Consider the following 27,609-nt stretch of genomic DNA (forward strand, 5'->3'; position numbering starts at 1 on the left):
CTTTGGTTTTTTACTGATTGTTATTTTCAGTTCTCACGTGCGGTTTACTGCTTCTCAATCAACACCACGCTGTTCCTAACTCATGATTAATGAGGGCGGCACCGCTGATGTCTTTATTATTTTTAATAATATTCGGTATGCAGAGTTTGGTTTGAGTCTGTTTTCCCACTGATGCGCTGCCATTCAGAAACACCGACACCTCACATCGTGTGTTATTACGGATTCTAGGAATGTTTCAGTGAAAGTCGCCCAACAGCTCGGGCAGGATTGTGATTCTCAACCTGAATAAAATAAAATACCACGTCTCTGCATCTCAGGCTTTTAATCTCTGTTGAAAGTTGTTTGAGTTCAGGTGTTTTAGTCACGCCCACTGCTGCCTTACCTGCTCCAACAAGATCCCCGATCTTAACCCCATTTAACACCTTCCGGGTGAATAGGAATGTTGACTGATAGCCAGATGTTTTTGTTCAGCATCAGTGCCTGATGGTACAAATGCTTTTTCTAACATAAAAATGAGTAAAAAACCAAGAAGCTAAAAATAAAACCAAATCATTTTAGATTTCTGATCCGCTACTGCAGGCACTTCGAGCAGACAGTCGAGGTCACAATCATACTGTGCCAACGAACCCCATTCGACACCCCGCTCTTAGGCACAGCCAAGTGAGCCTGTATGGTCAAAAACACCTCAAATAATAAATAATATTAACTCACCGACTAAAATAGTTTAAATGTTTTTTACTTGTTTGGGTTTTTTTTATTTTGTTAAATTCTATAATGCATCAAATTTTATGAAGAAATACTTTAATCATTTTAGTGAAAGCTCTAAACATCTCGCTTTCTCTGATACTTAGATAATAATATAATATTTAATGTATTAAAAAATTAAACTGTATTGGCCCGTACGGGGATCGAACCCGCGACCTTGGCGTTATTAGCACCACGCTCTAACCAACTGAGCTAACCGGCCATAACGGTATAGCAGGATACCTGGTATACCAAGGTGTAAATTATTAAATATATGAATATTATTATTAATGTGAACACTATAATGTAATATAGTTAAATGTATTAAATGTTTTGGTTTATGTTACTGAGGTAAAACTGTCCCGTACTGAATCAGAGGTTAAGGAAGCTGTCGAAATATGTCGAAATTTGGAATTAAGGGTAATTAAATTAGAACATGTTATTTTAATGTCAAATACAATATTGATTATTTAATATTAAATATTTTAATCTGGACGCGTCGAATATTAAACTTGATTTTGAACCTTTAAACGCAAACTCGGTGTGATTAAACAGCGCCATCATGCGTCCTATAGTGGTAACACACCCCAATTCAGAGCAACACTGAGGCTGCGACACAAACTAACATTACACGTTTTATGTCATTTAATCTAAAATGAGAAGGTTTATTCGTTCATTCATTGTTTGTTTTACCACAATGTTATCCTGTTCAGGGTCGCGGTGGGTCCGATTGAAATTGTTAAAAAAATTAAGTAGAGGGCAGAAAAGATCTGGGCTCGTCCGGGATTTGAACCCGGGACCTCTCGCACCCAAAGCGAGAATCATACCCCTAGACCAACGAGCCGCTCTGTGTCACGTCACACAGTGATTTATCTTAAAGTTTATCTGAAATTTTAACGTTAAAAATTAAAATTTAATGTTTTCAAGAAACGATCGTTTCACATTACACAAGGTTATATCGAACACACTTTTGGTGTCTCCAATTTACCTCACTTGCACGTCTTTGGACTGTGGGAGGAAACCGGAGCGCCCAGCGGGAACCCACGCGGACATGGGGAGAACATGCAAACTCCACACAGAAAGAACCTTGTTTGAACAGCTTGTTTGTTTACATTCATCCACCCTTTTACTGTGTTTAGTTGATTAGTAAAAATACACGTTCTGGTCTGCAGAACTGGTATCATGCCACTGATGACATGAACCTTGTGGTTTCCTCGGACGTTGTATAATTTCCTAATAACAGTAAAAAGTTTGGTAATTTAACAGACATCTGTGTGTGTGTGTGTGTGTGTGTGTGTGTGTGTGTGTGTGTGTTTCTCAGTAATGAGGAATTATCAATGACACAGTGACATTATGAAACTTTCTACACCGCCACATTAATCATCTAAACTGGTGTCTGTATATTTTTGACCCAGCAGATTTTCAGAAAACCAACAATAATTATATAAAAGAGTGCAGCAGTTATCCAGTGATAAAGGTACTGGACTAGTAACCAGAAGCTTGGTGCCATGTTTCCACTGTTGGGCTCCTGAGTGAGGCCCTTAACCCTCAGTCCCTTGTGCTCTAGTCAGTCACAGTTATAAAAGCCTCTTTGAATCAAAGTCTCTGTACGGGTGTGAGGGCTCTGCAGAGTGATGTGGGTGATGTGAAGCCCTCAGATTTCCTAACCTAACAGTCGCTAAATGAACTGATGAAAGCGTTTGTGTAAGAGTCGCCTCCTGCACCGCTGCTTCTTCAGTTTTTCAGTTAGTGAGGAACACAGCTCAGAAAACGTCTACATTCAGCTCAGCAGGAAGGTAATTGTTTTTATTGTAATTACATGATAATAAACGACTTTTTGTACTTTGATTAATAAATTATAGTGGTGGTTTCTGTAGCTGAAGATGTGATGTGATTTTATTGACATTATTAATAATTAATGAATGATTTACAGAGTTCAGAAGTTTAGAAATGATGAAGAGACACTTAGAGGAAAAGCAGGTAAGAACCATAAAGATTAATACTGGTGTAATACACACACACATGCACCACCTTTCCAACCAAAATAATCAGATGCTGATTGGTCGTTACTAAACTGCTCGCTGGGCTTCAAATCAATCTGCAAGTAAAACTTCAATGATTTGGTTTTATTTTTAATATTAAACAAGGTTTCAGTACATTTACAGTTATAAAGGTTGTTGTTAGAACTGCACAATTACTTCTCAAACTTACATTTGTGGCATTTTGCAGATGCTTCTATAAAAATAAAAAACTGACAATGACCTCAAACCCGCTCGATAAATTTGGGATGATTTGGCGAGTATTGTGAGCCAGACCTCCAACATCAGTACTTCTCCTCATAAATGCTTTAGGGAAGAGAGAAGTTACAGTGCACATCATGTCTGTCTGCTGAAGGGCTTTTTTTTTTTTTTTTTTTTTTTTTTTTTTTTTTTTTTTTTTTATTCAGGTAAACTCGGCCCCCCATGAGGAGAAGAATGGAACGTTTCAGGACAAATCCAGACAGAGCAACAGCAGATGGAACAACATCCGTAAGATGGTTTTACACCCGAGTTTATTTAGACGCTTTTGATCGGTGTGGCTGCAGGTTTGAGCCCCTGAACCTTTACAGAGAAGATCAGACACGCCCAAATAAAACAAATAAAAGCTCTGATTTGTGTGTGTGTGTGTGTGTGTTTCAGACCTGCTCCTGGTGTGTATTGTGTTACCCGGGTTGCTCATGTTTCTCCTGGACTGGTGTCGCCCCTCCTCTGACCCCTCCATCATCACTCTTCCAGCTCTCTGGGACTGGAGCTCTGCAGCGATAGTGCTGTTATTTACCCTCCTGCAGGCGGCGCTGTATCACCTACCTGTAGGACAGGTGAGTCTGAACTCTCACTGCCTGTCCATGTGGTGTCTCTGAACAGAATCAGTCCAGTGTTGAGCTGTTGATGCTCCTTAATGGTTCCACTCCTTTTTAAGAGTTTTTAATGTGACAGAAGTACCTGAGCTCTTCTACAGTCAGTGATTGACTACAGAGATCACATGGTGTCCGGATATTTGTGTATAATTCGTTTGCGTTTGTGCTTTAGGTGGCAGAAGGAAAAATGGGAAACGACGGAAAATGTTTGAAATACAAACTGAACGGTGAGTGTTCCAACATCCAACCAGCTTCATTCAGCCGAGTCATACAGCTTTAATGTGTGTGTGTGTGTGTGTGTGTGTGTGTGTGTGTGTGTGCTGTAGGGATGTATGCGTTTCTGGTGTGTGTGTCGGTGTCGGTGTGTGTGTGGCAGTGTGGTGTGTTTAGGTGGAGCAGTGTGATGAGCAGAGTGATTCCACTGATCAGCGCCGGATCTGTTCTCTCATTCATCATCAGTGTGGCTTTATACACACTCTCACACACACCTACAGGTAACACACACACACACACACCTACAGGTAACACACACACACACACACACACTCACACATACAGGTAACACACACACACACACACACACATACATGGAACAAACACACACACACACACACACCTACAGGTAACACACACACACACCTACAGGTAACACACACACACACACACACCTACAGGTAACACACACACCTACAGGTAACACACACACACACACACACTCACACATACAGGTAACACACACACACACACACACCTACAGGTAACACACACACACACACACACACACACACACATACAGGTAACACACACACACACACACACCTACAGGTAACACACACACACACACACACACACATACATGGAACAAACACACACACACACACTCACACCTACAGGTAACACACACACACACACACACTCACACATACAGGTAACACACACACACACAAACTAAATACTTCTACCCTCTGTAAATATAGGTATGCATGTGTGTGTGTGTGTGTGTGTGTGTGTGTGTGTGTTATTTAGACAGTATAGTGGAGGGTTTTGCGTTGGGTCGGGACTCAGACCCTTGTGTAGGAATGATTGATCTGAAGCACTTCATGATGTTGCGGATCGGCTTCATTGGCTGGGTGAGTTTATAACACACACACACGCACACACACACACACACACACACCAAATGTCATTAAATAATGTTGATTAATAGAAGTTGATTGACAGGCAGCAGTGCCTCCTCTTTTGTGTTTCTTTGATGTTTAGGCGATGATGGACGTTTGTTACCTCCTGACGGCCTTAGAGAGGGACGGTTCTGTCCCCCCGTCTCTCGCCCTCGTCTTCATATTCCAGCTCGTTTACATCCTGGACCTGCTCATTGACGAGGTCTGTACTGCTGAAACGTCCACAGGAGGGTCGTGATTAATAATGTGATTAATAATGTGATTAGTGATGATGTGATTAGTAATGTGATTAGTGATGCTGTGTAGTGACTAGTGATGGTGTGATTAGTGATGATGTGAGTAGTGATGCTGTGTGGGTGGGTGGTTTCCCCTGCAGGACTCAATTTTGAGCACTAAGGAGTTCACGGAGGAGTCGATCGGGTTCCTGATGGTGATGGGTGAGTACATCTGGATCCCGTTCTTCTCCAGCCTCCCTCTGTACTTCCTGCTCCACCGCCCCTGTGATACGGACCTGCTGAGCAGCTTACCCATAATCCTGCTGTTCGGTGAGCGTTCCCACATCCAGATCAATACGATCAGTAGCGATCAGTAATCAATAACCTGCTGAACATGATGTGCTTCTTCAGCTGCAGGTTTCCTGATTTATTATCGTTCCAACGATCAGAAGAGCGGCTTCCGCAATAACCCCCGCGCCCCCGCCTTCACCCGTACGTATCACCCGCCCGGTACCGTGGTAGTGTGTGGTTTCTCTTAATTTGTCCACCCTTGTTCAGAGTTATTACTGGCTGTGCAGGATCAGAAATGTTTTCTGTAGTTTATTGATGATGAGTTTGTTGTTGGTTTGGTGTGACCTTGTGTTTCTAAATGCAGATCTAGAGACCATCAGGAGTCCATCAGGCCAGAACCTGCTAGTATCCGGATGGTTCGGGTGGGTCAGACACCCCAATTACCTGGGTGACATAGTGATGATGTTCGCCTGGGCGCTGCCATGTGGTGAGAATTAATAAACACACATTTATACAACAGTTAAACCTGATAATCTAGTCAAGCCATGACTTTATCAACTGGCCATGGTTTTGGAATAGAAGGTCCAACCAGAATGTCCTCCGTACATCTTAAAGCTCTCTGGAAGAATCCACTACTGTCTGGGGAAAATGTGCTGGTTTGGACTCGGCTATGTTTAAATCGGGGAGGGGGTACAAAGGGGTAACAGAGTAATAAACAAACTTATGAGCAGGACAAACAAGAACATCTCACTGGGACCTACAAACAGGACCATCTCACGTCTCACAGGTCATCAAACATTGTCAGCAACAATCTCTGGACATCCCAGCCAATGTGTGTGTGTGTGTGTGTGTGTGTGTGTGTGTGTAGGGTTCAGCAGTGTGTTACCGTATCTACCTGCACTGCAGTGTGTGAAGCTGCTGAGGGAGCGAGCCGAGGAGATCGAGGAATCATGTGAGCAGAGACATGGAGCAGCGTGGAGAGAGTACTGCAGGAGAGTCCCGTATAAACTACTGCCCTACATCTACTGATCTTCATCATCTTCATCATCATCTGATCTTCATTATTAAACTTCAGTAGTGTTAAAATAAGAAGAACGTTTTTATATGTCTTTAACGTCTAGCGTCCCTCTAATAAACTCCTTTCTGATCCTGTCCACCCTCTCAGGAGGAAATAATGAAATAAAGGAAGCATGATGAACAACAGTGATATAATAACGTAGTTTTATTTATACAGCGCTACCTTAAATCTGGACGCCAGTCGGTTCTGGGAGTGGTGTTGAGTTTTAAAGACGTTGAGTTTCGAGGTATTTTTTCCCATAAGGATGTTTGGGAAACCTGTTAATGCGTCCATGGTCACGTGGAGCTGCAGATATTTTAGTCTCATGTAAAATTTTTGACACTTAAACACTGAAAATAACACAGATATAATATAAACACACTGAAATACAATTACAAACAGTTAAACATCAATAAAAATACAATAAAAGCTGCACTTTAGTTTTACTTCTTTATTGTTTCCTGATGCTTCTTAATGCTGGAGATGCTTGATGTTGAAATACCGTATTCCCTTCAGCACCGGCGCATTCACATGAGAAGTGACAAAACCGCTTTTCGTCGCTGTGCCGTTATTTTCTAAATGTGCTTAATGTTAACGTAAAAAAGCGAGTGAGGAATGTGATTAGTGGAGGAACTTATGAGCAGTAATAATGAAGAGAAGTTTAGTGCTCCTGTCTCCTTATTTTACTACATTAAACCACGTTAAGCTTTATTTTCAACCAGAAGCGTTTTAGACTCTGGGAGAAGCTGATTCTGATTCTCACCATTTCTCAGAAGCTGGAGCTGTAACACAAGTTTAAAAGTGAAAAAGAATCCAGATAAACACAGATACACGTGGAGCTGTAACCCTGGATCTGCACCTTATTCCACACTGATGCAGATTCAGATCAGATTCACACGCTGATCAGGGTTTAAAACAGCTGAAATTTCTCGATGGGGGCTTCGAGTTGCACAAATTTTGAGTTTAGAGGAAGTCAAGTTACACGGTGTCACTGTACATTAGTGTATAAATGAGTTATTGATTGATGTATTGACTGTGTGTGGAATTAAATCTTGTTATTATATACAGTGTTGCTGTAGGTGCTGTGCTCCTCAGCCGTTCACCCCTCAGTACCATCTGAGACCCTCTGTAGTGATTTACCAGCAGTGTAGGCAGTAGGGAGCAGGGCGCCATTTCAGAAACAACCCTAGATGCAACTCTGATTTCGTCCCAAATCTCGTACTACTATACTAAAGAGTGTGCTTAACCAATCCAGAATCAACACTGTTACTTGTCTAACCAACTACACTACCACTACCTAGTGCGCTTTGCTATTTGAAACACGCCCTTTGGCAGAAGTGGGCGGGGCGAGGAGGAATATGGGTGGGATATAAACAAAGCGCTTCCATTGTTGTAACAACAAGCTTCTAAAGCGACATTCAGGTCGAATATCGGCGTCTTTTTCTACAGAAATACACAGAGTGAGTTCGCATTTAGTCACTTTAGGAGTAGAAGGTACTAATTAATTAATAATTTGTATAGAAAATGGTATTTTTATAGGTAATATTGATGATTATATAACGTATTTAGAAAGAATGTGAAGAATAGAAAATGGCGCAGGGCTGAACACGCTCTGGTTTCTCTCTGCTCTCGTTATGTTTGTATTAAAGCTGTTTTAACCTTAATATTGCTGTATATCTATCAGTCTCTTTAGCTTTATAGTTTATCGGTGTGTTAAAGAGAGTATTAACTAACATATTTAGTCAGTAGTTGTGAGTATTAATGTGTATTTTGTTATAAATGATGATTATTATTCCTCCTCTGTGGCTTCTTAACAGCCATAAAGCTCAGCAGTGTGGGGGCGTGGTTATGCAAATGAGACACATTAGAACAGCATTGATTCGTCCAGACATGCCTTCGTCCCGCCCTCTTGAACTCTGATTGGTTGAAATGTAATAGTACGGGTTTGTTTAGAGTGGTCGGTTCATACTGAGCGCTCTCTTGTGCAGAAGTATTCACACCCTGAACCACAGTTATAGGGATGTGTGTTTGTTTTCTTTTTCTTTTAGTGCACAAGTGATGTTTATTTTCTACATGTTACCCACAGGATAGAAATAAAGCATAAAATGTGCAAAACTTATGGTACAGGAATTGTTTTCTTTAATTATTTCCAACGTTAAGTTCAGTATAGATAGATACAAAAGTAATAGTACACACTACAGAGATTCACATTATACAAACAAGTATCTGTATAACCACAACAACACTCAGACAACACACTACAACAACAGGACCCGAGGGTCCATATGGAGGTGTTATTTCGGTTAACATTGTAATGTTGGTGTAAAGTGAACCACAGTGCAAATATAAGAAAATGTGCAGATTAATGTACAAAAGGTGCGGAAAAGAAAGTGTAAAATGGTGTGTTCACTTATTTATTAGCATGAACATATTCCAACAAAGATCAGCATCATCCTGTTGGGCCCTTGAGCAAGGCCCTTAATCCTCAAAGCTTTAGAGGTCTCTGCTTAACCTGCACAGTGATCCCGGATTTCAAATAAAAGAAATTCACTGTACTGTCCAAGTGTAGATGTCCATATGACCAATAGTGCTGTTCCATCTGCCCTAGATTATTATTATTATTATTATTATTAAATATGTCCACATACTTATGGCCATGTAGTGTAAATGGCAGCATTGTCACTAATGCCAATCAAATCGTCTCTACACAGCTACCATCAAACGCAGCGTTCGTTTAACTAACTTACATACTTTTGTTTTTCTATTCAGCCATATAATAAAATAAAAAATAGTTTTAGTTTCTCTACATTGTGATATCTGGGGTGTTAATGATACTTTAGCTGACATCTCGTCCCTTGATTGACGCCCGTCGGCCCCCTTCTGCGTGTGTTTGTGTGTTTCAGGTGATCGTCAGCAGTCATGGCTCGTACTAAGCAGACAGCTCGTAAATCTACAGGAGGTAAAGCTCCTCGTAAACAACTGGCCACTAAAGCCGCCCGCAAGAGTGCGCCCTCTACTGGAGGGGTTAAAAAACCCCATCGCTACAGGTAAGATTCAAGATTACAGGATTACAAACCTCACTTTCATTAAAACACTCACCTGAAACGACCGGGTGCGAGAGGAAACACATGCTGAGCTCTGACCCACTGAGTGGTGCCGGAAGTATTAGAACTGTTCAGATGAAGAATTTGCGCATCCAGGTGCTAGACTGACCCGCCTGCGGTGCACAAATATGACAGAAATGACAAATATTCTTTGATTGGGAGATGCAGGGGACAGAAAGAGCTGAGTGTAATCAAAACCTCACTGTAAACAAGGGAGTGTTTCAAAATCTTCTGTAATTTTATAGACAGGGTGGTATTTGGGACACAGCCCAGTAGTTCATGCACAGTGTGCACTAGGCATTGTTTATTTAAGAAGATTATAGTCGGGTGTCCACATACTTTTATGTATTTTTGAAGGACGTGGCTATACATGACGGCTGTGTTTGTGATTCGTGTGAAACGTGTGTGTGTGTGTGTGTGTGTGTGTGTGTGTGTGTGTGTGTGTGGTGCAGACCCGGTACCGTGGCTCTGCGTGAGATCCGTCGCTATCAGAAATCCACCGAGCTGCTGATCAGGAAGCTTCCGTTCCAGCGCCTGGTCCGAGAGATCGCTCAGGACTTCAAGACGGACCTGCGCTTCCAGAGCGCCGCCATCGGAGCCCTGCAGGTACATCCACACACATCAGATCCACGTCATGTGGGAACGGCGTCTGTTTCGTGCTACATGCGTTACATTTAGCGGACGCGTTTATCCAAAGCCATGTACAGTATACAGTCTAAGCAATTCAGGGTTAGGGGCCTCGCTCAAGGGCCCAACAGTTTACAACCTGGCAGTGGGGCTTGAAGATTTGTTCTTTGATGTCGTGCTTTTATTTTGTTCAGTCGTAGCCTAGCGGTTAAAGTACCGGACTAGTAATCAAAAGGTCACTGGTTCAAGCCCCACCACTGCCAATTTACCCCTGTTGGGCCCTTGAGCAAGGCCCTTAACCCTCAATTGCTCAGATGATTTACTGTCGCAGTACTGTAAGTCACTTTGTGCTGCTAACTGCTGTAAATGTGACCGGATTCCCTCTCTAATGAACTGGTGCCCGTGTGTGCAGGAGGCGAGCGAGGCGTACCTGGTGGGTCTGTTCGAGGACACGAACCTGTGTGCCATCCACGCCAAGCGCGTCACCATCATGCCCAAAGACATCCAGCTGGCACGCCGAATCCGCGGAGAGCGCGCTTAACCCCCCTCACCCTCCCACTAACTTCTTTTCCTGTCTGTCTGTCTGTCTGTCTGTCTGGGTTTGTGTGTGTGTGTGTTTTCTATCTGTCTGTCTCCAGGATCACAGTAACACTGTTATTAGACGTGTGAGGGCGTGTAGGTTAGATCAGGCATATCCGGGGTATTTAACGGGCACGTCCACACGGGTGGCATCCTCATTCTGATCTGCCTCCACAACAATGAAAAAAGCAGCTCGAGTGGCGCAGCGGTAAAACACTCTCGTCGGTTCGAATCTCGGCTCCGTTACCGGCAGGCTGGGCGGCTACACGAACAACGATTGGCTGTTGTTACCTCATAGCTGATGCAGTTACTCCCTCTGCTGGCAGATTGCTGGTGCTGCACAGAGTCGAGGAATAATGCTGATCAGGGTGTGGCTCTCCGTACACAAAGCTGATCCGCTTATGAACTCGCCTCGCGCAGGTCGGCTGCCGCACACGTGTCGGTTCTATCACGTACGTGGTTGAATGACAATAAGAGAGTCTGAGTCTGCAGGGGGCGTGTTTTAGTCTCGCTCTCCTCAATCACAGTGGAGGTCTGCAGCAGTAGAGAGGAAGCGTAATGCAATCGGGTACTTGGATACGACTAAATTTGGGAAAAATGCAAAATAAAAATCCAGCTGGCAGCTAAACGGCTTCAAATATGAATGTTGATGCTAACCGAGCGTCCTGTAGTGGCGGCGGGTCGGTGCCGGTCGTGTGACGTGTTCGTGATGCCTCTCCGTGGAAACGTCTTTCAGCCTCCTGATTGGCTGCAGGATTCATTGTTAGGGCTGATGGGATCCGATCTGGGGTGCTTCCACTCATCACTGGACGGTGTTGATGATCAGTGTGGGGTGTTTTTATATTGTAGGATCATTACTAGTGTGGGTTTGTATTTGTGTTTCTGAGCATCACCAGCTAGACGAGGACAGTACCAGTTTTTTACTTTAGTTTGTTTTCTGAATGAATATTTCTCTTCACGTACCGTCCGGTGTGTCGTGTCTTTGTGGCGGCGAGTCTGAACGATAAAACCGCGACCGATCGGACCGTGTGCGCTTCGGTTTGGACGGTGCGGTGCGCTCGGCGGGGGGCCGCTCAGGTTTTTCTACGTTGTGTTTTTTTGTATGAAGCAGGAATTTGTGTATCAGAATTTATTCAGCAGAAAAATAAAGATTGTTTTTCCCTCTCATGTCTGATCTCGTCATTTCTGTATTTTGATAAATAATTATCTTTATTTCTTCCTAAATCCGGGACTGAGGGAGGTTCTGATTGGTGGATTCACCTGCGCCTCAGTGCTCAGATTATCAGAAACCTCCAGGGTTACAGAAGACACTCGGTGATCTGATTTCCTTTTTAAATCAGTTTATTTCATTTTTCCATGGTCAGGGTTGCAGTGTTCCAGTATGTAGACACCCGACCGGCTGATAGCACTGCTGAGGATTCGGACCTTGGATCTCACAGCACCACCATCTTATTTAAGAAATAATTCTCTTTATTTCACTCTGCAGTTTATAATTAAGTGTTTATAAATCTAAATGTAGATTCTTTATGAGATGTAATAAAAAGCTTCAGTAGGTGTCCCAATACTTTTGTTTATCATTCATGTATACATTCACTGTCTGTTTTACCACTGCTTTATCCTGGTCAGATGTACTGGGTTAAAGTCATGAAACGTACCGGACAGGTCGCCAGTTCATTGTAGATAAACACTTGCACATTTTTGGACTTGTGGGAGGAAACCGGAGCACCTGGAGGAAACAGGGAGAACATGCAAACTCCACACAGAAAGAATTGAGGCCCTTGTAGCTGTGTGGTGGCAGCGCTACCCACTTCCACCCGTATAAATATCAATCAGTTCATGAAAATAATCTTTAATACATTGAGAAGATCTCAATGAGATCCAGAGCAGAGACCCTGACCAGGTACAAGTTTAGTGGTCACAGTTCTGCCATCGAAAAGAGCCGGAACAGAAACGATTCAGTCAGAAATGCACTTTCTACTGTACTGTGAGGAATAAATAAAAACAAAATGAATTGTTTACATTCAAATCTAGGAGACTTCGAGTCTTCTGAGGGAGAAACTACCAAACTCCCTCAGGAAAGGATGCACAGCAACACTGACCACAAAATATCTAACATGTCCTCACCTCAAAAACTGTGGGTAACAACCACAGCCCATAACCCTCACCATACCGCGTTCCCCTCCATCCTAAATTCTTAAAATCCATGTGCAGTAGTTCTATTATCATTATTATTATTATTTATTATTATTATTTATCCAGTTATTGTTTATATTTATAATTAATACAGTTTGTAGCTTTAACTGTATCGGTACTGAATGTATCGTTTGTTGTTTCCCACCGGACTCGTTTCCCGCTGCTCCTTTTCCCCTGTAGCGGCGGCTCAGTTCCTGTGTGTGTAGCACGTGTGGATTTCCTAAATCTGATTAAATTCTTATTTCTACATTATCAGATTTATTATTAATTATCGGATTCGTTTGATTAATTATGGCTACGTCGTTTGAGCAGATGAGAGCTAACGTGGCTAAACTGTTACGAGGCATCGACAGGTAAAAGCACTCGATACATGCTAACATGCTAATGCTAATTGTGTAGGTTTAACAGCTCGAGCAGAAACAATAAACCGAAATAAAAGTTTATTTAATTTAATTACAACAATAACGACTTTATGGTTTATATCTGAGGTATGTTTACACTGCATGTGGAAGAGAAACGTGAAGGTTTAGAGTTTGTATAAATATATAAATGAATCAGTGATGATTAATCTACACATTCATAGACGAACTCTGTGTGCAGATGAACTACAGTCGATCATTGTATACCCATTTCGTCACCCAGACAGACCAGATGATGCTTGGGAAGTAAATTATTCTTAGCACTGCACTGACACTAACATGTTGTGGTGTGAGTGTAGCAGGTGCAGCAGTGTTGTTGTTACTGAGCTCGTTATTACAACACAAACCCTGTTAGTGCTGCTTGTTTATCTTTCTCTAGTCATTAATCAGTGGACGCTTATTGATCACAGGACACTGAAACATCCCAACAACACTGCTGCACCTGCTACACACACAGAACAGCACACAGTGCATCAGTACCATGTTAGTGTCAGAGCTGAGAATCATTTACTCAACAAGCATCATCTGGTCTGTGTGGGCGACAAAATGTGCAGATCAACAGGTGGGCTACAGTCGATAATTGTATACCCACAAAGTGTGTAGGTTCACCACCCAAACATCATCTGCCTCGTGAGGTGGTTACAGAGCAACTGATGGATTACTGATACTGAGATACTGATAGTTCATCTGTATGGAAAGGTGTTCCTAATAAAGTGCAGAGTAACCGTGATCAGATCAATCAGACAGAACATATAATTAATAAATAAAAGCCTTGGTGTGTGTGTGTGTGTGTGTGTGTGTGTGTGTGTGTGTGTGTGTGTGTGTGTGTTTGAAGGTATAATCCTGAGAATCTGGCCACGCTGGAGCGCTACGTGGAGACTCAGTCCAAAGAGAACGCGTACGATCTGGAGGCGAACCTCGCTGTTCTCAAACTGTGAGTCTTTATGTTCTGCCGGAGACCTTCAGGCACCTCGAGGTTCAGATCTGATTCAGATAAAAGGGTTCAGAACCCGTCACGTCCGTCCGCTCGTCATCTGCAGCTCAGTTTCACTCAGACGTTTCTCACATTCGTCTTATTATAAATAATAAAGCTGCAGAGGCAAAAGTTTCATCCGATAAAGAAATAAATCAGAATAGAACCTGTTAGTGTCTCCTGCAGTGCAAACACTAAACACACTGTCCTTTCATAACATCTACACACACACACACACACACACACACACACACACACACACACACACACACACACACACACACACACACACACACACACACACAGACACACACAGCTTTCTATATATATTAATCTCTTTTATAGTAAGAGATCTTTACTCAGTTCTGTATAATAACACACGTCCTGTTAACAACCGGAGCAACTTGTTTGTCTACATTCCATCATCATTTTAATAGTTTGATGTATCTGATTGGTCATGAGATGAGTCTCAGAGCTTCTTAGTTTATTGCTTTTGTTTATTATTTATTTTATTTTAAGAACTTTAAATGCTGCTGGTAGTTCAGACTGAAGTGCTGATCAATAACTATGTTCATTTATTTGTCTTCTAAAAGTTCTTTAATTCCAGTGTGATTATTCATCGTCGTGTGTGTGTGCGTGTGCGTGTGCGTGTGTGTGTGTGTGTGTGTGCGTGTGTGCGTGTGTGCGTGTGTGCGTGTGTGCGCGTGTGTGTGTGTGTGTGTGTGTGTGTGTGTGTGTGTGCAGGTACCAGTTTAATCCAGCCTATTTCCAGACCAGCATAACCTCACATATTTTGCTGAAGGCTCTGACCAACCTTCCTCACACGGACTTCACCCTGTGCAAGTGTATGCTCGACCAGCCTCACGTATCCTTCACCCACTCACTCCATCACCAAAGCAGTTTTTTATTGTTTAGTCATTTCCTATTCCCTATTACAATTCCTCTGCTCCATGAACCGAGCACACGCTGGCCAGGGAGAGCCACAGACTTGCACAGTCACCGTCACTTGTATATGTTGAGGTTTGTGTTAGATTCCACTGGAGTTCCTGCACTACTCGTGTTGAGAGGGAGACCCTGTCCCATCTTCCCTCTCAGACACGCCCAGTTGTGTCTGTTGAGCACCCAGCCAGGCCGGTAGCACCGTCCTGAGATACACGACTCTTACGGATGTACGTGAACTTTTGATATTAATGGTAATGAATCGGTGGGAACTGGTAACATCTAAAATCTTGTAGGAAGGACCTGCGTGTTTATATTAATGATCAGTGAGATTTATTTACTTAACCAGCACAACAGCAGGAGGAGCGACCAATCAGACAGATCCTCTACCTGGGAAACCTGCTGGAGACCTGCCACTTCCAGAGCTTCTGGGTACAACACACACACACACACACTCGCACACATCTCACACTACACACACACACACACAGTACACACACAAACACACACCATACAGTACACACACTCACACACCATACAGTACACACAATACACACACACACAGTACACACACAAACACACACCATACAGTACACACACTCACACACCTTATAGTACAATCACACACACACACACCCCTCTGAAACCTGCTGGAGACCTGCCACTTCCAGAGCTTCTGGGTACAACACACACACACACCATACAGTACACACACACACCATACAGTACACACACACCACACACACACCATACAGTACACACACACACACACTACAGTTCACACTCAGTATAGACACACACACACATCTACCTCTAAATCCAGCTAGAAACCTGCCACTTCCAGAGTACACACACACACAGATGATTGTTTATGGTGTGGTGGCATGTTGGTTACTGTTGGTTTTGTGTGTGTGTGTGTGTGTGTGTGTGTGTGTGTGTGTGTGTGTGTGTGTGTGTGTGTGTGTAGGCGAGTCTGGAGGAGAACAGGGAGCTGATCGATGGGATTACAGGATTTGAGGATTCAGTTCGTAAATGTGAGTGTTTAATGTAATTATTAAAAATTTGGAGCATGTCTGTGGGAATTTGTACCCATGCAGTTAAAATAGCAGTAGTAGTGTTATAACGTGTGTGTGTGTGTGTAGTTATCTGCCATGTTGTAGGAATCACGTACCAGACCATTGAGCACCGGTTGTTAGCAGAGATGCTGGGAGACCCACTCGGTACGACCCGCCACCCTCCTGTTTATCTTGAATTATTTATTAATAATGAATGAATGATGAATTCTTTATGAATGTTTGTTGTGATTTCAGACACTCAGGTGAAGGTGTGGATGAATAAATACGGCTGGCTGGAGAACGAGGAGGGTCAGATCTTCATCTATAATCAGGAGGAGAGCGTCAAGCCCAAAAACATCGTCGAGAAGATCGACTTCGACAGTAAGAACCATCACTCACTCACTCGCTCAACTCAGACTCTCAACTCAACTCAGCTCTCTCTGTGCTCCCCCAGTAGGTGGGGCAGTTTGTCGGGGTCTGGGAGGGAGGTAAAGTTGGGGATGATGTTATTAAGTTTAGGGAAGAATTGGGAGCGGACGTGGTGGTACTTGGTACACCGGGTGAGGAAGTGCAGCTCCGTCTCTACTGTACTGAGAGTGCAGTGCTGGCACGACCTCTCCTCCCGGGGCAGCCAGGACCGGGTGTGTCGCCCCGTCTCCACGGCCAGGTCGTGTGCGCTCAGTCTCTCGTTTACTCACCCCATCATTCAAACACTCACTCATTTAGTTACTCACTCGCTCACCCCATCATTGAAGCTGCATATCAGTGCACAGATTAATGTGTATTCTCTTTTGTGTTTTCTCAGGTGTATCTAGCATCATGGAAACATCACAGTGAACCACGCGCGCACACACACACACACACACACACACACAGACACAGGATATACCATCAGTATAGGAGGACTGTGCTGAGTGAGACTTTGTGAGGCTCTCCGTTATTTCTCCTGTACATTACAGCTCACCAATAAACCAAACATTATCAGTAACGAGTCTCACTGCTTCTTGTGTGTGTGTGTGTGCGTGCGTGCGTGTTTGTTTGGGACAATTTGACATTTTTAATGATAATAGGATAAGCTGGGGCAGATGGAAGGTCTTTATCTGTCATAAACATTCTAGTTTTTCATTCTAGTACCTTTTAGTTGGTAAATCACGGCACTACAGCTCTTCACACTAGGCTAGCACCGTCCCTAGTAATAATAATTATTATTATTTAGGTATTTAAATGAATACTAAAGTTTGAGAAATATTAGGGATTTTGGTGTCCCTGTTAGAAGAATGATGCACCTCTTGATTAACCCTCTCCCTGCAGTGGTGCTGTACTGGTCTGCTTCCATTGCAGGATGGGTAGAGAGGGTGGTGTGCTTCAAAAGGAATAATCATTCATCCATAACAGTGAATGTAAATCAAAGATCGTTTGTTTTACTAAATTGAACCCGTTTGCTGCGTGGTACGACTACGAGTTTAATATGTTTTACCCGTGTCTGTGTAGGATTCCTTCGGCTACTCATGCAGAAGGTGGATTTGCAGCTCTAAACAGACGCTAGACTGTGTTAGTGTTATGTCTTGTTTAACGCTGGCGCATTCATCCAATCGGATTACAGCTCTCAGTTATTAGCCAATCACAGACAGGGGGTGGGACATGTTCCCCTCAGATCGTCTCCTCAGATAGCGTTAGCATTAGCACTGACAGCCGAGTTTAATCTCTGACAGGAATATTTCAGGTTTAAACTTCGAATCCAGTTTAACTCGGTTTATTTATTATTTATAACGTTAATATATTATATTAATGTGATAGTAGAGGAATAAATGAGATGTTAAATGTTTTATGTTTAACTGTATGAACAGTTTGCGCTTAAATTTGTGATTTTGGAAGTTTATCTGTGCGCGCGACATTAGCACTGTTAGCTTCCGACTCTTCATTATTTACTATTAATATTTTATATAAAAATAAATAATGGATTTTAATGTCAGGAGGTTTGCAGCTGACGCTGGTACTTTCCTCAGCCGGGCAGTTCAGGTATGATTAATGTTGATGTTTATTACTTGGTTATAAATGTGTTATTATGTAATATTTATAGACCATAAAACACACATAAACTGACTATTATCAATGGATCTAATATTTAATCATTACTAAATGACAGTAATATATTTATTAATAGTAAATATTAATTTGCAGCTGCTAGTAATAAATAATAAAGTTATTATGTAAAGATGTATAAATGTTAGGAGTGAAAATATTCAAGATTTATTGGAACATTTATGTCTAATGTCTAAATAAGTATATAATAAATAATAATAAAATGCAATAAAATACCCCAAAACTTCAGGTGAACTGTTGCGTTTATTCTTAAAATCTAAAAAACTTAGTTTTTTGTATCTGTAATAATTAATTCTTTATTTATTGTGTATTTGTAAATATTAATAAAAAGGTTATTCTAATATTTGTTACTTAAATAAACAATAAATGTATAATTAACTACTGTTTAACCTGTCAGCATAATAATCTTGTTTAATCACTAATAAAAGGCATAATATTAATAATAATAATAATAATAATAATAATAATAATAATAATAATAATAATAACTGTTGACTGTTTAACAATCTGGTCCTAAAGTTCCTCAGGTCTTTATGCTGATCAGATCTGCTGCGTTCAACACATGAACTACTCAGAACCTCCATCAGATCCACATCTAATAGATCCCTCACCCTCACACGCACCATCAGATCCACATCTAATAGATCCCTCACCCTCACACGCACCATCAGATCCACATCTAATAGATCCCTCACCCTCACACCACCATCAGATCCACATCTAATAGATCCCTCACCCTCACACGCACCATCAGATCCACATCTAATAGATCCCTCACCCTCACACACACACACCATCAGATCCACATCTAATAGATCCCTCACCCTCACACGCACCATCAGATCCACATCTAATAGATCCCTCACCCTCACACGCACCATCAGATCCACATCTAATAGATCCCTCACCCTCACACGCACCATCAGATCCACATCTAATAGATCCCTCACCCTCACACCACCATCAGATCCACATCTAATAGATCCCTCACCCTCACACGCACCATCAGATCCACATCTAATAGATCCCTCACCCTCACACGCACCATCAGATCCACATCTAATAGATCCCCCACCCTCACACGCACCATCAGATCCACATCTAATAGATCCCTCACCCTCACACGCACCATCAGATCCACATCTAATAGATCCCTCACCCTCACACGCACCATCAGATCCACATCTAATAGATCCCTCACCCTCACACACACCATCAGATCCACATCTAATAGATCCCCCACCCTCACACGCACCATCAGATCCACATCTAATAGATCCCTCACCCTCACACGCACCATCAGATCCACATCTAATAGATCCCTCACCCTCACACGCACCATCAGATCCACATCTAATAGATCCCTCACCCTCACACACTGGCTCATCATTACAGTTTACTGATTCTTTACAGATCTGATCTCAGTAAACATCAGATCTACAGTCTGCTATTATCAGCTTTATCCGGTGTGTATCAGACACAGCGTACGGTAGCAGGTGGTGGATCATCTCGTTTCCTCTTTACTCTGTGTGTAAGTTCACAGAGGAGAAATTCGGACAGGCGGAGAAAACCGAACTGGACGCTCATCTGGAGACCCTGCTGGTGAAAGCCGACGGCACCAAGCACTGGACCGAGAAAGTCATGAAGCAAACAGAAGTGCTGCTGCAGCCCAATCTGAGTGAGACATCAGACATGAAAACCTGTGTGTGTGTGTGTGTGTGAACTGACTCTGCTTTAATTCTATTTGTCTGAATTGATCAGATGTGAGGGTGGAGGAGTTTCTGTACGAGAAGCTGGACAGGAAGATCCCGGCGCGAGCGAACAGCCACGAGCTGCTGGGGGAGTGCATGATCGACGCCGGGCACGAGTTCGGAGCCGGCACGGCATACGGTGAATCCACATCATTCATCTGTACTGGAATGATCTTTATTCAGTTATAGAACATGTGATACTGTACCAGGATATTATTATAGAGGAAATGATTATAAATACCGCTTTATTTCCCACTGTGTGTCTCTGTGCACATTAAACCTTTGACCTTTCTAGTCATCCAATATCAGATAGAATAAGCTTAAAGTCCGTTAGTAGTGAAAGATCAAAGGCCAGTCGTAATATTACATAAAGATCATGATAGTTATGCGACTATGCCACCTCATTTAACCTCACGTGTGGGAGTGAGTGCTTTACCGAAGGGTCTTTCAAACTTTGTCCATGATTTCTTACTCACGACCCAGGCAACACAGACGATGCATCTAAGTCTCTCTGTACAAGATGTAACATAAAGCCTCCACAAGGGGGCGCCCGTGTACAAGTTTATTTAATTATTAGTATTTTTTTATGCAATCAAAAGCCCTGCTTTACTGGGTCTGTAAACACAGATGAGCCAAATCTGTTAGACGTCGAGCTGATGGAGCTTCCTCGTAGTTCACGTGTTGAATACAGCAGATCTGATCAGACGTTCAACACATGAACTACTCAGAACCTCCATCAGATCCACATCTAATAGATCCCTCACCCTCACACGCACCATCAGATCCACATCTAATAGATCCCTCACCCTCACACACACCATCAGATCCACATCTAATAGATCCCTCACCCTCACACACACCATCAGATCCACATCTAATAGATCCCTGGAGCTGATGGAGCTTCCTCGTAGTTCACGTGCTGAATACAGCAGATCTGATCAGACGTTCAACACATGAACTACTCAGAACCTCCATCAGATCCACATCTAATAGATCCCTCACCCTCACACGCACCATCAGATCCACATCTAATAGATCCCTCACCCTCACACGCACCATCAGATCCACATCTAATAGATCCCTCACCCTCACACGCACCATCAGATCCACATCTAATAGATCCCTCACCCTCACACACACCATCAGATCCACATCTAATAGATCCCTCACCCTCACACGCACCATCAGATCCACATCTAATAGATCCCTCACCCTCACACGCACCATCAGATCCACATCTAATAGATCCCTCACCCTCACACGCACCATCAGATCCACATCTAATAGATCCCTGGAGCTGATGGAGCTTCCTCGTAGTTCACGTGCTGAATACAGCAGATCTGATCAGACTTGTGATGAGATTTGTGGTTTTTCCTCTACACTCATAAAGCGAGGCAGCACTGAGATGTCTAAACTATATTATAATATTATATATTATAATTATTCTAATTAGCTCCCTGCAGCTCTGGGAAACTGTCCTCAAATCTTCTGATCTTTTCAGAGAAGCTTCTCACAAGCTTTTGAAGTGTGTCTGTGTATGGGAATTTGTGCCCATTCAGTCAGAAGATGACTGTATTTGTATGACGGCACAGATTATGATGTTTCGGTTCCTTTCAAAGCTGTTCAGTTGGGTTGAGGTCCAGTCTTGGTGCTGTATATGCATGTTGGAACGGGAAAGGGCTTTCCCTAAACTGTTGATGCAAAGTTGGAGGCATGTCCTTCCCTTTTTATTACTGAAACATGTACGAGTCCCTGTAGGTTTGGGTTGGAGGTGTGGTGCTGACTGACCTGGTGTGTGGTTGTGGCTCTCTCAGGCAGCGCGCTGATTAAATGTGGAGAGGTGGAGAAGGAGCTGGGCAGCTCCGAGAAGCAGTTCATCCAGAGCTCGGCCATCAACTTCCTCACTCCGCTCAGGAACTTCATCGACGGAGATTATAAAACCATCTCGGTGAGCTGTTTGTTCATCTGGTGTAGATAGAACCCGCTCCTATCAGCACTGTTTTGGTTAGCGTGTGTGGATTATTGTGCACCATAAACTAGAGATGGGACGATCGATCGGCTACGAATCGGTATCGGCCGATTTTTTATCAAAATATGCTATCGGCGATATTTCCTAAAAGTAGCCGATCCGATGGTGTGATATATAAACACCACGTTAAGTTAACAGCTCAGTGGATCGATCCAGACTTTGAGCTACGAAGCACCAACCATCACATCACCATTCATCAACCATCGTACAGAAACCACAGTGAAAGCTCTTCATGACCTAAAATAACATCATTAACGTTGTGCATCATACATACGATGTAATTTTGCTGATTGTAATATTTACTTTAAAAAGATAATTCGACCCGGTCACATCTGAGTGGATTCTATCAGCACGTTATATAAACTCCTGGTTCACTTTGGTAAATTGTGAGCGGTTCTTACTTGTGATGTAGATGAGAACAGAAAACGTTACAGAGCCAATCAGAGGCAAAAGTTTATTCATTACCAAATTCGTTAGTTCAGGATCATCTGCTGAACTTTTAGAAAACTTTTAGCTGCTTAGACGGAACGAGTCTGACTCGGTTACAGATCTGTGGTAATAACAGTGTAATGAAGCTTTTTAATGTAAGAGAGTCACACAGAATGTTCTGTAGTAGTTGGTGTTTATTTAAAACAGTAACAGTAAACACGGAGAGATAACTGAGAAGAGAAACTTACGCTTCACATAAAACGAATCGACTCATGAATCAATGAATCATCTGGATCTGCATGTTTACACTCAAGCAAATAAAAAAAAGAGTCAATCAGTATATGGCAAGAAGTATTTAGACACACCTTTTAATCAGAATCAGCTTTATTCACCAAGTACTTTTACTTTCACAAGGAATTTGAGGGGCGGCACGGTGGGTAGCTACTGTCGCCTCACAACAAGAAGGTCCTGGGTTCAATTCCCAGGTGGAGCGGTCCGGGTCCTTTCTGTGTGGAGTTTTGCACGTTCTCCCCGTGTCTGCGTGGGTTTCCTCCCACAGTACAGAGGCGTGTAAGTGAGGTGAACTGGAGACACTAAATAGTTCATGACTGTGTTTGTTATTAAACCTGAACTGATGGATCTTGTGTGAGCAGTAACGACCCGTCCTGTCATGATGGAACCAGAGTGTAAAACATCACGTTATAATCCTAATAAACAAACAAAGAAGGAATTTGTTTCCGGCTGTTGGAAGCTCTCTACAATATACAGACGAAACAATAAGTAGAAAATGCACAAATGATAACAAACTAGGTAAAATGTTGCTGATGTTTTGGCAGAAAGAGCGGCGGCTGCTGCAGGTGAAGCGTCTGGACCTGGATGCTGCTAAAACCCGGATGAAGAAAGCTCGCTCAGCAGACGCTCGATCTGCAGTGAGTAGATGTGGTAGATCTTTCAGCATCACAGTACAGGAGGGATTTTGCTTTAATATGTAATAATATCTACTAATGTATGTGATGTAGATCAGGTCTCGGCTCATCTCACTGTAACGGATCAGAGATGTGTACACTAGCAGCACACACAGGCTTAAGAATTTAGTGTGATCTAAACTTATGTCCACATACTTTTGGTTATACAGTGTACACATGTTTATCAGACTTTCTGTCAGTGCTTTATTTAATTATGATCATCCCGAACAGAACCGTGCTCAGATATGGACCCAAACATTCAGATCAGTTTGTTATGATTGTGTGTGTGTGTGTGTGTGCGCGCGCATTCTAACCGTGTCCTGTTGGCCTGTCTGTGATCTTTTGTGCTGCGTGTTAACACTCAGGAGTTCCTCTGCGCCCCTGCACCCGGACTGGAGTACGTCTCTCACTTTACTCACACTCTCTCCTTCTTGCATGTCAAATGGCTGAAGGTTTGTTCTGCTCTCCGTGTGAAGGTGTGACTGATGCGTGTTGCTCTCCATCTTCATTTCACACCTACAGAAATATCACCAGTCCTGCACCCTGTCATCTGCTGCATTGAACTGATGCTTTTACTAACTTAAGATGGTTTCAGATCCTCATAGAAAAACGAATATAGAAAACTCATCACAGTTTTGTTCACTCCCTTCCTTTGTTTGTTTTTTACATTTATATAATTTTTGTATTGACTGTGAATCCGCTCCCAGTCAAGGAGAGCCTGATCACGACACGCCCACCCCGACAGGTAGCCAATCTGCGTCCGCTTCTCATGAACTCCCAGTGTTGGGTTCTCACACAGAGCCGTATAACGCACAGAGAGCCGTGCTGAGCTCCATGTGACTCCACAGCCTTCATATCGTCTGGTATCAGCAACAACCTGTCAGCGTTCATTAGTCCTTTTTATTTACAGTCACTTTGTACTTGTAGTACAAACACAAACTGGTGCATGTTTATTCCTAAATATTTTTGTATTTAATTTTGTCCTCATGACCTGTGGTGTGTGTGTGTATAATGTGTAGGGGTGTGTATATGTGTGTAGGGGTGTGTATATGTGTGTAGGGGTGTGTATAATGTGTGTAGGGGTGTGTATATGTGTGTAGGGGTGTGTATAATGTGTGTAGGGGTGTGTATGTATCTGCGTGTTCTCTTTTGATCTATTGTAATCATGACCTGGTTGGTGTGTAACTGTGTGTGAATGTTTCCTCATGCTGATCAGTTCTGCTCTCTGGAGGTGCAGCAGGTAAGAACATGACCGACCACACGCTGATCAGGGTTATTATACAGCACTCAAACAGCAAACTAAACTTTCAACTAAACAGATTTATATAATATAAACAATGTGTTTTGTGTGTGTAAAGATCTGCAGCTTGAAAAGCTGTTTTAAGTGAATTGAAATGACCGAATTATAATCGACATAACAGCAAAATAATGATAAATAATGCGTTTATTTATAGAGCGCTTTTCACAATCTCAAGCTCACTTGAGGTCAACATCGTTATTCAAACAGCGACTGCTTTGTTGGTTATTGGGTAACTGGTTAATCATTGCACCAGTCCTAAACGTAATTCATGTAAGGTGTGTTTTATATATATATATATATATATACGTGTGTGTGTGTGTGTACACGTGTGTGTGTGTGTGTGTGTGTGTGTGTTTTCTCCAGGCAGAGATGGAGCTGAAGATAGCTCAGAGCGAGTTCGACAGGCAGGTCGAGATCACCAGGTTACTGTTGGAGGGGATCAGCAGCACCCACGTACGTACACAGATTGGAAATGTAAACAGGTCAAAACGAAACACAGCAAACCCCCCCCCCCCCCCCCCCCCAATACATGTGTACAATGTGTGTATATACAGTATATACATATTTCATCCAGATACACACAGACGAGTCCAGGTAAATAAATAAATGATAAAGTTTGAGGGCATTGGTACATAAAGCAGTTGTCATGACGACTTTCAGGGTTTGCAGCCGAATGCTCTATGGACTCAAAGTAATTTCATAATCTAATCACATTCGTCGCTGCTTCAACACTGGGCACAAGGCTGGAACGCCTTGAACAGGGCGCCAGTCCACCGCAGGGCTTCAGACACCGTCTGTGTAGACGCCTGGCCAGCCGATAGCACTGCTGGAATCTGTACTCCAGAGCTTCAGCTGGTTTTCAGCTGCACCGAGCGAGTGCTGCCGGTGTTAGGAGCACATTTTCCCAAACGGCTGCCGGCTCCCACTAAACCTCCTGCAGCTGATAATTAGGAGTGGTGTCCACATACTTTTGGTCAGGGTTTAGTTGGAATCCAGTACTCTGTCTGCACACACTGTTGGCCTGTTGACTTGAATCTGATCTGTCGATGTGAGCTCCAGGTGAAGGTTCTGCAGGGACCCTGATCAGTCCATGAACATCTACTGACCTGCTGGTTCCTCTGTGTCCTGCAGGCTCATCACCTGAGGTGTCTGAGTGATTTTGTGGACGCTCAGGCTGCGCACTACGCTCAGTGCTATCAGTACATGGTGAACCTACAGAAGCAGCTCGGCAGGTCAGGCTCTACACCCCCCCCGGTCACGGTTTGGGAGTGGGTAACGGTGTGTGTGTGTGTGTGTGTGTGTGATGTGTGTATCTCCTGCTTCTCCAGCTTCCCGTCAGCGTTCTCCTCCAATAACGACCGGCCTGCCGCCTCCACGCCCGGTATCTCCGTTCCTGCCACCTTACCCGCCACCCCGACTCCAGCCCTAACCCCGGGTCAGAGTTCACCGAGCCTCAACGAGCTGAGGAACTCCTGCGGTCCACGCCGAGCGCGCGTGCTCTACGACTACGACGCCGCCGGCAGCACTGAGCTCTCCTTATTGGCTGATGAGGTGGGTGTGGCCCTCACGACCACTTTATTAGGAACATTGTTTTATTAAGGGCAGGTGGAGCACACTGGTTAAGGTTCTGGATTAGTAACTACGATGGTCACCGGTTCAAGCCCCACCGCTTACCATCGTTGGGTCCTTAACCCTCAATCCGCTAAACGCAAATAAATGTAAACACCTGAGATACAGATGAAATGTGTGGGTATACATTTACTGACTGTACCCCTTTCTGTTCCTCCTGTACCGATGATTCTGTTCTTCATCATCAGGTGATCACGGTGAGCAGCGAGCCAGGTCTGGACTCTGATTGGCTGATGGGTGAGAGAGGGCATCAGAAAGGTAAAGTGCCCATCACCTACCTGGAGCTGCTGAACTGAGGGATTAGAGCACACACCCTGCGTGCACCTGAAGTCTGAAGCCATAAACACCCACGGTGTCGCCGCCTTTCTGCCAAAGTTTAACTTTTATGCTTTTGGTTCTGGATTTTTGTGCCAACCGGATGAATTTTGGAGCTTGATGCTGAACAGTAGCACTTTTATTTACATTAACAGGATAAACGTGTAGCTGCAGGTCGTGTCGAGTCGGCCGCGTGATTTATCATATATACGAAATCATATCGATGGACGGGCGCATATGTGCTGCAGCAGTACAGCATCCTGGGATCCAGGGTTCGAATCCACAGCGTCCACATACAAGCGTGATTGGCTGTGCCTGACGGGGAGGAGGTGACCGAGGCCCTGCGATGGACCGTGTTACTGCGCTGCGCCGCGCCCGGTGATTCCAAATCCAAGAAAACCTGACCCACTCAGACCCTGACCAGGATGCAGCGTATTTATGAGCGTGACAGCGTTACAGCCGTCAGATTCAGAGCGAGTGCATAAACACACAAACAATAAAATTGATTTGACGAAACCTGAAATGTTTCTCTGTTTATTTCTGCATTTTCTCCCGATTTAGTCGTAGCCAATCAGTCTTCTGCTGGGAATCCCCCCCCCCCCCCCCCCACACACACACACGTGTGCAGTCCCTCAACCCCCCTCTTATTCACCCGTACCTCGGGAGATCCACACGACGCCCCTCATCAGAGTCCTTGCCCACTCAGTCCAGTCTTTTCACACCCAGCAGACACGGTGGCCAGATTTCGTCTGCTGCACTGTCAGTGGTGCCCGCTAGATGGCGCCCAGCCGACCGGTAGCAGAGCCGAGATTCGAACC

At 43.5% G+C, this 27,609-nt stretch overlaps 4 protein-coding genes and 2 non-coding genes across 7 annotated transcripts; 4 read left to right on the forward strand and 2 right to left on the reverse strand.

The window, feature by feature from the left end:
- Positions 1-893: 893 nt before the first annotated feature.
- On the reverse strand, positions 894-967 carry trnai-aau (transfer RNA isoleucine (anticodon AAU)). The gene has a single exon. It is a non-coding gene; the product is annotated as a tRNA-Ile (tRNA).
- Positions 968-1,516: 549 nt separating this feature from the next.
- trnap-ugg (transfer RNA proline (anticodon UGG)) lies at positions 1,517-1,588 on the reverse strand. Its single transcript has one exon. It is a non-coding gene; the product is annotated as a tRNA-Pro (tRNA).
- Positions 1,589-2,395: 807 nt separating this feature from the next.
- Positions 2,396-6,594, forward strand: si:ch1073-429i10.1 (delta(14)-sterol reductase LBR). Its single transcript, XM_062987726.1, has 12 exons — positions 2,396-2,540; positions 2,678-2,724; positions 3,191-3,272; positions 3,423-3,601; positions 3,813-3,867; positions 3,967-4,134; positions 4,667-4,770; positions 4,901-5,020; positions 5,195-5,363; positions 5,445-5,525; positions 5,689-5,811; positions 6,193-6,594. Exons 2-12 carry the CDS (start codon positions 2,695-2,697, stop codon positions 6,351-6,353), a joined length of 1,272 nt encoding a protein of 423 aa, XP_062843796.1. The 5' UTR covers positions 2,396-2,540; positions 2,678-2,694; the 3' UTR covers positions 6,354-6,594.
- Positions 6,595-7,766: 1,172 nt separating this feature from the next.
- Positions 7,767-11,858, forward strand: si:ch1073-429i10.3 (uncharacterized protein LOC100331798 homolog). Its single transcript, XM_062987761.1, has 4 exons — positions 7,767-7,841; positions 9,285-9,428; positions 9,938-10,091; positions 10,525-11,858. Exons 2-4 carry the CDS (start codon positions 9,301-9,303, stop codon positions 10,651-10,653), a joined length of 411 nt encoding a protein of 136 aa, XP_062843831.1. The 5' UTR covers positions 7,767-7,841; positions 9,285-9,300; the 3' UTR covers positions 10,654-11,858.
- Positions 11,859-13,055: 1,197 nt separating this feature from the next.
- On the forward strand, positions 13,056-17,258 carry eif3k (eukaryotic translation initiation factor 3, subunit K). The gene is made up of 8 exons (XM_062987440.1): positions 13,056-13,237; positions 14,139-14,237; positions 15,021-15,141; positions 15,573-15,647; positions 16,183-16,249; positions 16,358-16,435; positions 16,526-16,651; positions 17,076-17,258. Exons 1-8 carry the CDS (start codon positions 13,176-13,178, stop codon positions 17,105-17,107), a joined length of 660 nt encoding a protein of 219 aa, XP_062843510.1. The 5' UTR covers positions 13,056-13,175; the 3' UTR covers positions 17,108-17,258.
- Positions 17,259-18,070: 812 nt separating this feature from the next.
- sh3glb1b (SH3-domain GRB2-like endophilin B1b) lies at positions 18,071-27,314 on the forward strand. Of its 2 annotated transcripts, XM_062987437.1 has the most exons (10): positions 18,071-18,289; positions 19,910-20,051; positions 20,135-20,263; positions 21,939-22,072; positions 23,419-23,511; positions 23,913-24,023; positions 25,211-25,300; positions 25,979-26,079; positions 26,176-26,398; positions 26,665-27,314. In XM_062987437.1, the coding sequence occupies exons 1-10, from the start codon at positions 18,227-18,229 to the stop codon at positions 26,770-26,772; spliced, it is 1,194 nt and encodes a 397-aa protein (XP_062843507.1). In that variant the 5' UTR covers positions 18,071-18,226; the 3' UTR covers positions 26,773-27,314. The 2 variants fall into 2 exon arrangements, with proteins under 2 accessions (XP_062843507.1, XP_062843506.1); XM_062987436.1 differs by lacking the exon at positions 23,913-24,023 and having other exon boundaries at positions 18,077-18,289.
- The last annotated feature ends 295 nt before the right edge of the window (positions 27,315-27,609 follow it).

The sequence above is a fragment of the Trichomycterus rosablanca genome, chromosome 25, assembly GCF_030014385.1.
Source record: "Trichomycterus rosablanca isolate fTriRos1 chromosome 25, fTriRos1.hap1, whole genome shotgun sequence".
Taxonomy (NCBI): Eukaryota; Metazoa; Chordata; class Actinopteri; order Siluriformes; family Trichomycteridae; genus Trichomycterus; species Trichomycterus rosablanca.